At 39.0% G+C, this 14119-nt stretch overlaps 1 protein-coding gene and 1 long non-coding RNA gene across 2 annotated transcripts; one reads left to right on the forward strand and one right to left on the reverse strand.

Annotated features, from left to right (window-relative positions):
- Nucleotides 1-4892: 4892 nt before the first annotated feature.
- Nucleotides 4893-6849, reverse strand: LOC144023951 (uncharacterized). Its single transcript, XR_013284646.1, has 4 exons — nt 6547-6849; nt 5977-6090; nt 5203-5410; nt 4893-5105 (listed from the first exon to the last, which is right to left on the reverse strand). It is a non-coding gene; the product is annotated as an uncharacterized LOC144023951 (long non-coding RNA).
- Nucleotides 6850-6993: 144 nt separating this feature from the next.
- On the forward strand, nt 6994-10992 carry LOC144023950 (uncharacterized). Its single transcript, XM_077529932.1, has 4 exons — nt 6994-7226; nt 7968-8096; nt 8268-8516; nt 10519-10992. Exons 1-4 carry the CDS (start codon nt 7052-7054, stop codon nt 10833-10835), a joined length of 870 nt encoding a protein of 289 aa, XP_077386058.1. The 5' UTR covers nt 6994-7051; the 3' UTR covers nt 10836-10992.
- Nucleotides 10993-14119: the final 3127 nt, after the last annotated feature.

The raw sequence follows: 14119 nt of genomic DNA on the forward strand, positions 1-14119 counted from the left end.
TGTTTTCAATTCACATTTTACTGTGCAAGTTTCGACACAACATACAGTATACCCGAAGTATGAGTTATACTAGCCTGGAAAGCCACACCCACTTTCTTGAAAGACAGAAAGGTTGCCATTGACGGAGTTTCGGCCCGGCTCGAAACGGCCGGGCAAATCGAACGTGTTTATTTGCTGGGACGTATTCTTTATGAACAACATCACTCTTCAGTGCCAGAACAAAGTCCGTCCTCCTCATCATATCATTCAAAATCCAGTTTTTACCGCAATCAGCCAAAATCCAGTAAAACAGTCGGGAGCGAATGGAGTTGCTTCAGTGAAAAGAAAAAAAAATATTTAGGATCTATGAGGAGTCACACCAAAATGTTTGTTCCTTGGTTCAAGCCAGTTTCATGGAAATTAACATCAAATACAAATAATGCATAAGCCCAATTTTAATCATTTCATCATACAGACTCCTGGATGAATTATTTAATGTGTATTTAAGATCAGTTCACTGGAACACAAAAAGGCAATAATCCTGTCTCTGACCCCTGTGTGTTTGTGTGTTTTTATGTGTGTGTCCTGACTGGTTGACTTAACATGTGTGATTATCAAATAGAACGCAAGCCTTGGGCCCTCCTGCACACTTGACACATTTAGGACTCACGTGTGTTTGCACACGTATCATACAAGTATACAGGTATCATTAGCAGGAAATAATCTAATAGCAGCAAGCTATGTTTTCTTTCTGCTCGATCTTCAATTCCCATCTATGTTAGTTTGAACATTCTTACAATACTACAACATTACTCGAATGGCAGCCTCTTCTATTGAAGCTATTATATGCTGAAACTACATAAGAGAACATAAAACAAATCAACTGTTTGTTTAAATACTACTCTACTTCTGCCACGAATGAGGTGTGGTAGAGGACACAAGAGCAGGTAGGCAAGCGAGGTAGGGAGGCTGAGGCTAAAAAAAAAGAAAAAAAAAAGAAGTGTAATTTCATCAAACAAAACAAAAGTGCAAACAGGGTACTTGGTAACTAAGAAAAACAACAAAGTCCAGATACAAACAATAACCAAACAAACAGATGTAGCACATAAAAAAACCAGCCAAAATTTAAAAAAAATCCAAACACAGGGTGGGCGGAAGGGGGCACGGAGGCGGGAACACGGTCCACTCATCTGGGCCAGACGAGGGGGGCTCGGCGGGGCCGTTCAGGAGGGCAACCTGGACGCCAGATGAGGGGGGCCCGGCAAGGCCGTGCTCCACCAGACAAATAGCAGAAGGCGGCCGCAAGACGTGCACCGCCGGACGAGGACCAGAGGGCGGCCGCAGGACGTGCGCCGCCAGACAAATAGCAGAAGGCGGCCGCAGGACGTGCACCACCGGACGAGGAGCAGAAGGTGGCCGCAGGACGTGTACTGCCAGATGAGGACCAGAGGGCGGCCGCAGGACGTGCGGCGCCAGACAAATAGCAGAAGGCGGCCGCAAGACGTGCGCCGCCGGACGAGGACCAGAGGGCGGCCGCAGGACGTGTACTGCCGGATGAGGACCAGAGGGCGGCCGCAGGACATGCGCCGCCAGACAAACAGCAGAAGGCGGCCGCAGGACGTGCGCCGCCAGACAAATAGCAGAAGGCGGCCGCAGGACGTGCGCTGCCGGAACAGGAGCAGAGGGCGGCCGCAGAGAGACCGTGACTAAGGTCTGAAGCGGCAGCGGCACAGGTGAGGTGGCAAGGGGCTGAAGCTTGGCTCGCCTTTGCTTTGTTTTTCGCCTCCTCCGAGCCGGGGTGTGCTGTAGCTGGTTCGAGGCAGGCTGTGACTTAAGGAAGGCTTGAGAGCAGGAACCAGGGGCACATCAGCCTGCTGCCAGAGGGAGTGAAGATCACCAGGGATACCCTGAACCGAGGAACCAAAGACCAAGGGAACGTGACTAGGCCGACCGTGACTAGGTGAGGGACTAGGTGAAGTGGGGACTAAAACTTGACGTCTTGGTGACGTGGGGCTATGGGGTGCACAAGAGGGGGACCGGAGTGATGAACATGGCGGGGACCAAGGTGACGAGGAGTGATGTGCTAGTGAAATAATCTAAATCAGTGTCTAAATATGAACCGGAATCAGGAAGTGTTGTAACAAAAAAAGAGCCTTCATCATTGTCGGTGAAATCTGAGTCTGTGTCTATGAAACAATGAGGTGACAAAATGGTGTCATATGGCAAGGAATCCGGTAAACTAAGGTGTTTGGCTAAACGGGAGACATAAAACGAGGGGGAAGCAGACCGAAAACCAGGACCTACGTGGCGGGAACGGGGTTGGGCAGCAGGCTGATGGCACTTAGTAGCCGACCGGCGGCGTGCCGGGCGACGTCGGGGTCTTCCTGCTAAGTCCAGGTGTGGTTGGTCCGTTCTGTCACAAGTGAGGTGTCGTGGAGGACCCAAGTGCAGGTAGGCAAGCGAGGCAGAGGTGCTAAAAAAAGAAAGAAAAAAAAAGTGTAATTTACCGGTAATCAAAACAAAACAAAAGGGCAAACAGGGTACTTGGTAACTAAGAAAAACAACAAAGTCCAGATACAAACAATAACCAAACAAACAGATGTGGCAAGGAGAGACGTGACGTGACAAAAGCAGCAGGACATGGAAAACAACAACAAACCTGACCACAATGGAACCAAAAGCAAACCCAAAAAACAACCCTGAAACCCAAACCATGGCAACTTCTAATTCTACTCTTTGTCAAACTAGCCTATATCCTGTATACACGTGTTCTCCACCTTATTTTTGCAATCGTAACTTGAAGAGGAAGCACAATTAGACTCTAATCGGTATTGATTACCTTATGTTGTGTTTCACGGAATAAAAAAAAAAAAAAAAAAAAAAACATGCTTCCCAGAAAACTGTGTGCATGTGCGCGTGTGCAAGCCTCTTCATTAATTAAATCCTGGCGTCATTGTTAAAGCAATCCCATGCTGTGATGCGTTCATTTGATAGATGAACAATGAGGGAATATTTTTTATTCACTTACATGTAATCTGCTGGTTTGTGTTCTTCGTGAAGTGATCGACCAAATGCAATAAAATAAGTCAGAGAAGTATAACTTGGTAACACTTTATAATAACTACCCGTTATAACTAGTTAATAGACCTTTAGTAAACTGTTAATTAATTAGTTGTTAATGACTTATTAATTAGTTGTTAATGACTTATTAAATGTTTGTTAACTGTTTGTTTAGGTTTTATAATGATGTCTATAAATAGTAAAAATGTCATTATTAAACTGTTAGTTATTGAGCTCTAAATGACTTGTTAACTGTATATTAATCATTCATAACTATATTTAATAAATTAGTCATACATCGTTAACAAGCTATTAGCAAATTACTTACTAATGACTTGTTAAGTATTACTTCATATTTTGTAAAGGTTAATGGGACGTTATTATAAAGTTGCCACTATTCCTCATTTATTACATGTTAGTAAATGTGGAGTAGTTGCAACTTTAGAATAACGTCCCAATAACATAAATAGAGTAATAACTAATATTTAAGTAGTAGATTAACTCACTTCTTTACAGCAGTTGTTAATAGTTTATTAACCATCTACTAATACTATACCAGTGAACCTTTATAGAAGAGCAAATGAGTGGAAAAAGTTCAATGGTATGGAAAATTGATATTTAAAATATCAAATGTTTGTACCTCATTTTTGGTTCACCCACAGGCTTTTTGTGTACTGTATTTGAACAAAGAAACATCACAGATGAAATGTTGAATGTCGTGTTTAATGTATAGTAACACAAGTTCTCGGCGATCACACAGCGTAACAAGAGTGTAAAACAGTAAACCCATGAGGTTTGAACACTTTGTGTACAAAACCAGGTGCCACCAACTCTGGTCCTCAAGGGCACCTGTCCAGCATGTCTTGGATGTTTCCTTCCTCTTAATCCACCTGGTTCAAATGATCAGGATCGTTAACAGGCCTCTGTAGAGCTAGCTGATGAGCTGATCATATGAATCAGCTGTGTTGGAGGAAGGTAACATCCAAAGCATGCTGGATATATTAGCCCTCGAGGACCGGAGTTGGTGACCCCTGTGATAACCCTTGATAATAGAATTTCAGAGGGACATTTAATGTCCATACATCATAGCAATGTCATGGATTATCCGTCCTAACGGCCCTTTGTGATGCTTACGTGCAAGCCACTCATGCCATTCAATAACTCTGAGATGGTCTACCAGTAACTCCTCTGTACGATTCCCCCTGAGTCTCCACACATTTTCCTTAACCGTTCTCCATGCCCTCTCTATGTGCTGAGTAGGGGTGTTAAAAAAAATCGATTCGGCGATATATCGCGATACTACATCGCGCGATTCTCGAATCGATTCAGTAATTGGCAGAATCGATTTTTTTTTTTTTTTTTTTTTTTTTTTTTTTTTTTTTTTTTTTTTTTTTTTTTTTGGGATTCACACCTTGAGCATGGAAGAATGTTATATGAACGCCACATTAAGCCTTAATATTTTTATTTTAATGCTGTTCAAATGTGAAACAGATTGCAAACTGTTTGTGTACAGTGGCTCACGGTTATAAGCCTCAAGTTTTAGATAAATATATTCATACAAATCTTACAGTGTACATGTACAAATTTACTGATAGTATTTTCTAAATTTGAATGGAAAAAAATCGCAACAATCGACTTATAAATTCGTATCGGGATTAATCGGTATCGAATCGTGACCATTCGTATCGGGATTAATCGGTATCGAATCGAATCGTGACCTGTGAATCGTGATACGAATCGAATCGTCAGGTACTAGGCAATTCACACCCCTAGTGCTGAGTATGTGCACCTGTTTGAGCATTGACATATGATACACTGTGATTAACAGTGAAATGGGTGTAACCTAGCTGAGGTAATGCATTGCGATAAGCACGCCACTCATCACTTATTATTGTAGATCCCACTTTAACATGATGAGCTATCAGTGGCACCAGATCTCTTCTTCTTCTTCTCTCAACTAAGCGAAGAACAGGCTTAGCATGTCTTCTCCCTCTCCGGTTCACACCTAGCATCCCGAACACCCACTTCTTCCTCTTCCAGCCACCAGCCATCCGTCCCCGTCCGTACTGTTGAAAACATAAAATATTAGTGTACTGTATTCTTCTTTAAACAAAATGAGTAATCTGTCATTCAATGGTAGTTTGCACTGCAGTGCTTGCTTACCTTTCTTTTATGTCTGAAATGGCTCTCATCAACGGTGACAAACTGATGCCGACCCCCAATGTACTGGCCACTTGCTTGCTGATGTCTGTCCATCGCAGTAGTGCACACATCTCGCAGCTTTTGAGCCATCTTGGACAGGGTTGTTGAGCTTCTAGAAATGTCGTCGTTGATCATGTCCACTTGACGTAGATGTAGGCCTTGTGCAAATCTGATAGAATAGGGCAAATATTATAATGCATTTAAAAAACATATAGAGATTTTGGATTTGATATACTAAGCTCGCATTTACTGCACCGTAAGCTATGAAAATTGTCCACTACTGTTTAGACAAAAACATCTTGTGGAATTTTTTTGTTTTTTTAGAGAGCTCAAGCAACACATTTAGGACTATTATACTTTAGGATATCTGTAAAATTCTATTTCTAATAATAATTGACAGATCCTCTAACTTGAGAGAGCCAATTGCCATTGAGCTTCACAAGGTAGGGTCAGACCCTCATGTTTTTCCACCAGATCTAATGGTGACCAACTCAGCATTAAACATTCAAGAATGCAAGCTGTAAATTACACCTTCTAGCAATATATATCACAAAAGTGAAGTAACTCCAAGCACCTGTTATCATCATGAGTCGACAGATGTGCCATAACATAATCATCACAAGCTTTACAGGATAGGCTCTAATTGCTGTTATAACAGCCCAGTTATACAGTGTTTCTATTGAAATGAGCACTTTTCACCACAGACTAAAATCATATACTTATGCCATAGCATACCTGTACACAAAGCGCATCCAGTTGAAGAGTGAGACCTTTGAATTTCTGAATATAGATCTGTGTCTAATTGACCTCTTCAGTTTCCTCCCTCTGTGTTTCTGGCTTTTGCAAACCCTGAAAATACATACAAATAAAGATATGAACGTGACATACGTGGGGAGCATCTAGAGCAGTGATTTTCAAAAACTTTCGTGCCAAGGACCTCGAAATAATGTGTCCCATCTGAAAATATTTCTTGCCAGGAACTGACATAAAATGTGCTAACGTGTTTAATATGTTCCTTAGTGTTGATTTTTTTTTCAGTATACTGTATATTTTTGTCTGAAAATAGCAGATCTATAAACTCTACACAAAATGAAGTGTTCTTGTGATTATATTCTTGTAGATTACTGTAGTAATAGTCGTAACAGTTGTAGTAGTACTAGGAGTGCAATTGTGTATTTGTAGACTAGCGCTAAGGTAAATCAATATATATTGCTCACTCTTATTAGCTCACAATTAATTTTCACTAGAATAATGAACCAAAATATCCATGTATGTTGTCATTTCATGCAATACAAATGTACATACCATGCATAGTTGTCCACACAAACCGATTCCTTGAATTTCATCCTGAGTTTGCATTTTTGGCATTTCATCTGTCTTCTTAGAAGCCTTTTCTTCTGCATCCATTTGATTAATTCTCTGTGTCTTCTTTTAGATTTAGTTCTGCCTTCAATAAGCTCTCTTAGCTCAGTGGCTAAACCTGGCATGGCTACCTGCAATATGACTTTAGCGCCTACGTATGTTCAAATCCTCTGTTCTTTCCGCATACAAGTGTCCCAAATCCGCGTTACCATAGCTCCCGCCAGATCGTTCTTTTCCCTCCAACGAAATACAATCGTGCTATTGGTCGAAACAAGCCAATCATAATTGTAACAGGCTCCTACTTCATGTTGGCTGGTTGTCAATCACCTCGCACCACTGGTGAGTGACAGTCGAGGTAGACACGCCCATCCTTCGTGGCTTCTGGCTTCACTCAACGCAGCAAGTTCATTTTGGCGGCTGCAGCTAGCATTAGCATCGATTTCCAACAATGAACACACGGTCCGGTAAAATGTTTGATAGCTGTGTTCCAAACAATGATACACAAAATACTGAGATACATCCAGGTACTGCCGGGAGAAAGAGAAAGAAGTCAACAGCTGGCACTTCCAGTAAAAAGACAACTTCAGCCGTGGGATACGTACACATGGACAACAGCAATGACGGTAAACATACTATCTGCGAGTTATATTTTCGTTAAAGATGTTTGATCAGATAGCATAAATTTGTGCTATATAATACAACCAGATTAGTGAACTGTCCAATGTTTAATTTGTTGTTTATGTTTGAGTGCGCACGAACGAATTGTGTGTCTAAAAAGAAGGTACAATTAGTCTCCCTATGAGTTGTAAAACTTGCTGTAGGCGTACAGTTTGTCGAATGGTTTATTTTTGAAAAGTAACACAGGCTGCATACAACCTATAGACCATTCCAGACCCTTCCTTTGTCATGTTTTTTTGTTTTGTTTATTTTTTGTTTGTTTTTTTACCCAAACTGGTCTAGCTGAAAAATGCCCAGAATAACTGAATTGGCTGTAAAACAGTCAAACAAGAACTATCATACTGCTGTGATTGTATGCATCAAAAGTTTGATTCAAGTGTTAGGCAAAACTTAACATAAAAATATCAAGATATTCCAAAAGGCCATATTGCCGAGCTCTATGTATATATACAGCATGTATATATAATAATAGTCTATAATAATAACAATAGTCTTCTTCTTAATATTAATAGTTTATTCAAATACACTGTACATACATATCTATTCATGTATTGGTGATGGGTGATGATGATGTTCAGTTATTCAAAGATCGAGTGCAGATATCTATTGCCAGATACTCATTGTGTTTTACATTCACCTGGCTTTTATGATTAGAGATGTTTTCATTTAATATCCTATCATTCCAGATTCGGAGGCAACGGCTCCAACATTATTTTTAGTTAAGGAGAACCAGCGGAAGCTCTGTGAGGCCAAGAAGCAGCACACAGTCACAGAAAAAATCTGTGAAGACTCCCTCCGCCAAAATGCTGGTCAAAGTAAGTAGTCCTAACACTTTCTTGGGAAAACATGTTTGTTCATCTGAAAATGATACTTGGAAACTAAAAACCTAATAAATAATGTTGATAAGAATATACACAATACGTAGGTTGAATTGTGTCATTATACGAAGTAGTGCATTTAGTATTGTATTTTCTATTATGTTGTAGATGCAGATGATGGTGGGACAATTGACACATCTTCCTCAGCCAGCTCTTCTCCTGCTTCCTTCTCTATGTCCTCCACTCCATCCAACTCCTCTTTATCCAGCTCCTCATCTTCATCATCTGATTCTTCCGATTCAGACAACAAATTGAAGAAAAGACGTAAGAAGAAAAAGAAGCACCACCACCAGAGACGTAAGAAAAAGGACAAGAGGAAGAAAAAAAAGAAGAAAAAAAGACATGGCAAGCAGAGAGGTAGGCCTAAATGTAAAGAGAGGAAAGCAAAACGCCTGCTACCCTCATGTGTGTCAGGCAGGCCTGTACAAAAGTCAAAATTGAATTGAGAATGACGCCTAGTTTTGAATTCAGTCCTTGAATTTAAATTGAGGTGGCAAACAGAAAACAGAATTGTGATTCAAATTCAAATTGCAGGAAGTAGAACTGAAATTCCATGAAATTCAAAGAAAGTCATGGTATTTAGCAATGACGCTTTATATAGTATATAAGACAAATATTATTGTAAGGACTTTATCTACACAAGACTTAATTATAGTGAATAATAAAGTGTAGTAACTGTTTTCATTAACATTAAATGTGGACTCGGATAAAACGGATCATCAAAATTGTAAAAACCTTGACATAGTTTATGATGGTAGTACATCACTTCATTTCCCAAAATACCTTACTTTATCTAAGCCTTTAAAGCAGGGGTGTCAAACTCATGTTAGCTCAGGGGGCATATGGAGGCAAATATATTATCAAGTGGGCCGCATCGAGAAAATAACTTAAAACAATTGCCGTCATTTATACGCAGATTTTCGTGGACCAGCCCTAAATTACGGAGCTCAACTGTAATCATATTGTTCCGAAAAATAACATGAATGCAAATGGAACGCGAACACTTACTAACACAATACGTTCCAGACGTGTGAAATAGACCTGTTTTGCATGTATATTGTTCCCAGAATGCATTGCATGGCGTAGTTAATGATGTTATAAGAATGTTAATCGTTGTCATATATATTTGTGTTCCCAGTAATTGAATTTGTGTCGTATTTAACACATTTATCTTGGTGTATGATTACAAAAATAATAATAATTAAACAAACTGTAGTTTAAGTTGTGTGTAAAATAATTACATCAAGGACGATTCCCATAACAAGTTGCATTGCTCATCTGAGGACTGCTTGTGAAATTACAAATCTATATGTTTTGATTGTGGCCGGCTGATAAATTAACCCGACATTACAATTATTTTTTTTTTCTTCTAACTTTACAAAATTATCTTGCGGGCCAGATTAAACCCATTTGCGGGCCTGATCCGGATCGCGGGCCGTATGTTTGACACCAGTGCTTTAAAGGGATACTTTACACATTTTCCAATTTTCATCAGTAAAAAGTTATTTTGTTTATAATAGATTTGATAACTTAATTACATGAAAAAATCATGTACAATTTACAGCTTTAAAAGGGCATTTTGGCACCTGCTGTCAACTGAAAATGACATCGCATGTGTTGAGGGACTTACCTAATGTTTACCAGTTGAGCAGTGATTGGTTGTTACCTGGGCCCTCAGCACGTGTGATGTCATTTTCAGCCGACAGCAGGTGGCAAAATGCCCTTTTAAAGGTGTTAATTGAACATGGAAAAATAATTAAGTTTTTACTTTTTACCTGATGAAAATTGGAAAATGTGTAAAGTATCCCTTTCAATGACGGCTCAAACATTTTGGACATTTTGTTTGGAACACACTAGTGGAATATACTCATTCTCACTGATATGTGATGAGAATTGGTTTCTCTGAATTGCATTAAATGAAGTTACACTTCCTGTAATTCAAATTCAGTCGAACATCATCTGGGGTGGATTTAAATTCACATTGTAATTCATTTATTGAATGTAACTGAAATCTGCCAGGCATGTAGACATCACCTAGTCTATCTGTATTCCAAGTGCTTTGTTGGCGTAAGCATTAAAATACAGTGTTGACTAAGCAAATAACAGCAATACAGACGATAAATAAAAACAAACCAAAAAATAACATCACATTATCTCTCTGTATCTGTCTGTCTCTGTGTGTAAACTTTATTTTCCAAAATGTATTTTCTGATGGGTTCACTCTCTTGGACCCTGCAATTACTCGGTGCTCATGTAATCTTCATTACTTTTTCAACCACTTTGCTTCTGTATGTGATTCCCTGTGTTTATTCACTACTTGTATGTTTTTTATACTTAACTAAATTTCTGTTATTTTCAGCACGTCATCCTGAAGAGGTCGTCAGGAGATACAAGAAAGTCCTTAAGGCTTACAAGAAAGATAGAAAGCTGAGTGTGGCATATCGAAAGGTCGGTGTTGACCGAAACACCATCGTCGCCAATGCACCCATCTGTGAGCTGGCTGTTGTGGCCCGGAAGAAATACAAGGAGTTGCTGATTGCTCATACACCACAGCAACGACTACAGGACTTTGCAAAAAAATGCCTCAAAGTGTTGAATGATGACCCAAACCTTTTGAGGGATGTTGAATACCAAAAGAAAAAGGGGAAACTGATTCCTCTGTCTAAGAAAGCTTAGGTGATGTTTAGCTGTGGGATGGTGCCTTAGAGCAGTTTGGTTGTAGCTGTGTCGCTAAATAAAGTATAGAGCATCCAAGTTGTGCTACAATATGTTCACGTCAAAAATGCCAAAGGCTTGATTTAGATTTTTGTTTTCATGTCCTGCACAAAAAGAGTCCAAACCGGAATGGGTTTGCATGGGATGCCTGGGTTTGTTACTGTTTTATACTCAAGTTATGCTATGTGATGGCTCAGTGTGTATTTTATGACACATTAAAAACCCAATGTTCAACATTTCTGTGGTGTGTCATTGGTCAAATGTACACAGAAAAGCGTATCTGTAGAACAAGGCATTGTAATTTTATATTTTAAATTTCACCTCCAAATTCTGTACTTTGTTCCACCTGTTGTTTGACAAGGTTTCACAGGTATTAGTAGATGCTTAACATCTTATATGTAAAGAATTAGCTAATATATAAGTTAAGTATTAGTAAGTAGGTAATTTATACTATTGGGATGTTATTGTAAAGTTGCAACTGTTCCTCATTTACTAACAGTTAATAAATGAGGAATAGCTACCACTTTATAATAGCGTCCTAATAACATATATAAACTATTAACTGATACTTAACAAGTCATTAGTAAGTAATTTACTAATAGTTTGTTAACTTAGTCTTACTAATTTCTAATATATAGTTACAAATGATTAATATACAGTTAACAAGTCATTTATAACTCAATAACTTAACAGTTTAATAATGACATATTAACTGTTTATAGTGATTAGTATAAATTCTTAACAAACAGTTAACAAACATTTAATAAGTCATTAACAACTCATTAATTAACAATCAACTAATGGTCTATGAACTACTTATAACGGATAGTTATTATAAAGTGTTACCGTTAACTTTTACATCACTCAAGTGTGGTTGTTGTATTTCATTTTTTTTTTTTAAACTAATATTTACAATTCCCTTCTAAATGAATATCGGAAGTATGGATGTGTCTTGTTTATTGATGCCTCGGGTTGTGTATGAGAGTGAGTCTGTTATTGATTGTCACAGATGTTCCTCGTGGCCTCCATGTCACAGATGGCCAGTCAAGTTGTCTCCACTTGTTCTTATGTCGTCTTGGTATGTCATTAGATATGCAGGGGCTTGTACATGTTGCATGTTTTGTGTGTGCGTGTGTATATATGACTCATACGTCTGCTGCTGGCCACCTGCTACCTCCGTTTATTGTGTTACCAAACATCGAGTACTACTATCTGTTTGTTTATGTTGTTGCCACTGACAAACATGTCAAGAACATCTTTCATTTCCCATGAGTAGCGATATTAAATCAATTTGAGATGCGCGATCCAATTATTTGCATATTGTGTGCGTGTGTGTCTGTGTTTTTTAGGTGGTGGAGGTATTAGGGGGTGGGATAGGGTGGAGGGCGCTGAGGTTACAGAGAGGTTTAACGGGCTAAATGAATAAATGACTTGAGCCTCCGTTTGGTCCATGTGTCCCCCGCTAACTCATTAACTGAAGGGGGAAAAAACAGACACACCTCCTGTTGTAGGAGACAAAACATGGGGATTGGATTGGAGTGCGCCTTTGGGGGGGGTGGGAGGCAGCTTTTTCTGCGTGAAGTGACGGGGGTTAAGGTGCAGACAATAGGCTTGGCACGTGTTTGACTTGACTATGAGGATAGAAGTGTGTGAGGCATGTTGGACACACACACAATGTACTGCTGCCACATCCTGCTGCTGCTTTCACACGGCATTTCCGTGTTCGTGGTGCATCAGAGGCGAAATAGGAGACTGACTGTATCCTCTTGTTGTTCTTTCCCTTTTAGCCAGAACTATCCAAAGCATTCACATATTCAAACATTACCATTGTGGTTTACCACATTAAATTTTTTTTTTCCAATTGCTAAAACACAAAGATGACTCGCATAGCACAATTATTGAAACTGGCACACAGAGAGCAAGACCTCTTCTCAAGTCTGCAAAACTCAAAACACATTTTCTAATTCAAAATGGCACTTTTTAAATGCACTGAACACCTTTCACCTGCATAAGACACAACAATCTGACATAAGGTCACATGTTTGCCATTGCAACATACTGCCATTCAAATCACAATACATCAGCTAATTGGCTAATATGCCACCTGGCCAAACACCTCAATGGTTAATTGTTAGCACCTCAACCAGGAAGTATAAGCAATGCACTATAAAAAAAAAATCAAACAAACAAAACAAAAAAACAAAAACAAAAAAAACACATATACAAAGATGATTTTTTTCCTCTTTTTTTTTTTTTTTTTGGGTGAGGAAGAGAGGCTGAGAATGAGGGGGGTGGGGTGTAGAGCTGGTAGAGGATTTCATGGCCAAGACAGCAACTTTCAAATGAAATCAAAGCAACCTTGGTTGATCATGTCATCAACCATGGGCTGAAAATGTGATGCGTGAGGTTGCCTAATTTTTGGTTTTGGATGGATAGATAGATGGATAGATAGATAGAGATATTTTTTTCCTGCAATTTTCTTTCTCAGTTTACTGTTTTGTGAGCATATATTTGTTCACTTCAATGTAAACATATCTGCTGTGCATATGTTGTACTGACTTGTGAAAAATAAAACAAGTACATGTAAATTGTTAACATTTTTGAACAGCAATGTGTGTATATTCAAATATGTCTGTGCTTGTGAACAATCTGAAGAATGTTCTACAGTTTGAACTATTTTAGTATTATGGCAAAGCATACTAAAGATGACAGTACTGTGCATTATGCCCAACAGTGTGTAGTTGATGAGACATAAATCTGGTGACATGAATGACGTGTGTGCCACTTGGTACAAAAGTTTGATTTTGGCAAAGCTATATGTAGTTTTGGTTGCAGTGCTTCATTTTTGGAGGATATGAGAGGGGTTTTGCAGTTCGGCTGTGTGGTTTTGTGAATTGTGTTATCATTTTGATAAAACAAGCCTAGTTTGCAAAATTGTGTTTTAGCAATTGGAAAAAACTGTAAAATGTTAGTTTTGTTCTCGTTTTACTGATCTTATTCTTTACTGCATGATCAATTTCTGTTTCATGTACAGCACTTTGTATACAGCAATGCTTGTTTTAAAGTGATGAACTCCTCTTGGGTGCCTTTCCTTACAGGGTACTTCTGTGCCCCGCCATGTTGTGGTTTTCGTGTGTCTGTTGTGTTTTGGGTGTGTCTGTGGGTACGATCATGGGGATGTGGGGGGGGGGGGGCTTTTTATTTATTTATTTATTTATTTTTAATTAATTACTTTATTTATTTTT

Source organism: Festucalex cinctus, chromosome 8 (genome assembly GCF_051991245.1).
Source record: "Festucalex cinctus isolate MCC-2025b chromosome 8, RoL_Fcin_1.0, whole genome shotgun sequence".
NCBI lineage: Eukaryota > Metazoa > Chordata > Actinopteri > Syngnathiformes > Syngnathidae > Festucalex > Festucalex cinctus.

What these genes read in the sequence shown, in the direction of transcription:
- LOC144023950 (XM_077529932.1), top strand. Translation starts at nt 7,052, where the DNA reads ATGAACACACGGTCCGGTAAAATGTTTGATAGCTGTGTTCCAAACAAT. An exon ending in CATGGACAACAGCAATGACG is followed by an intron (nt 7,227 to 7,967) that starts GTAAACATACTA and finishes CTATCATTCCAG; the next exon opens with ATTCGGAGGCAACGGCTCCA. An exon ending in AAGACATGGCAAGCAGAGAG is followed by an intron (nt 8,517 to 10,518) that starts GTAGGCCTAAAT and finishes TGTTATTTTCAG; the next exon opens with CACGTCATCCTGAAGAGGTC.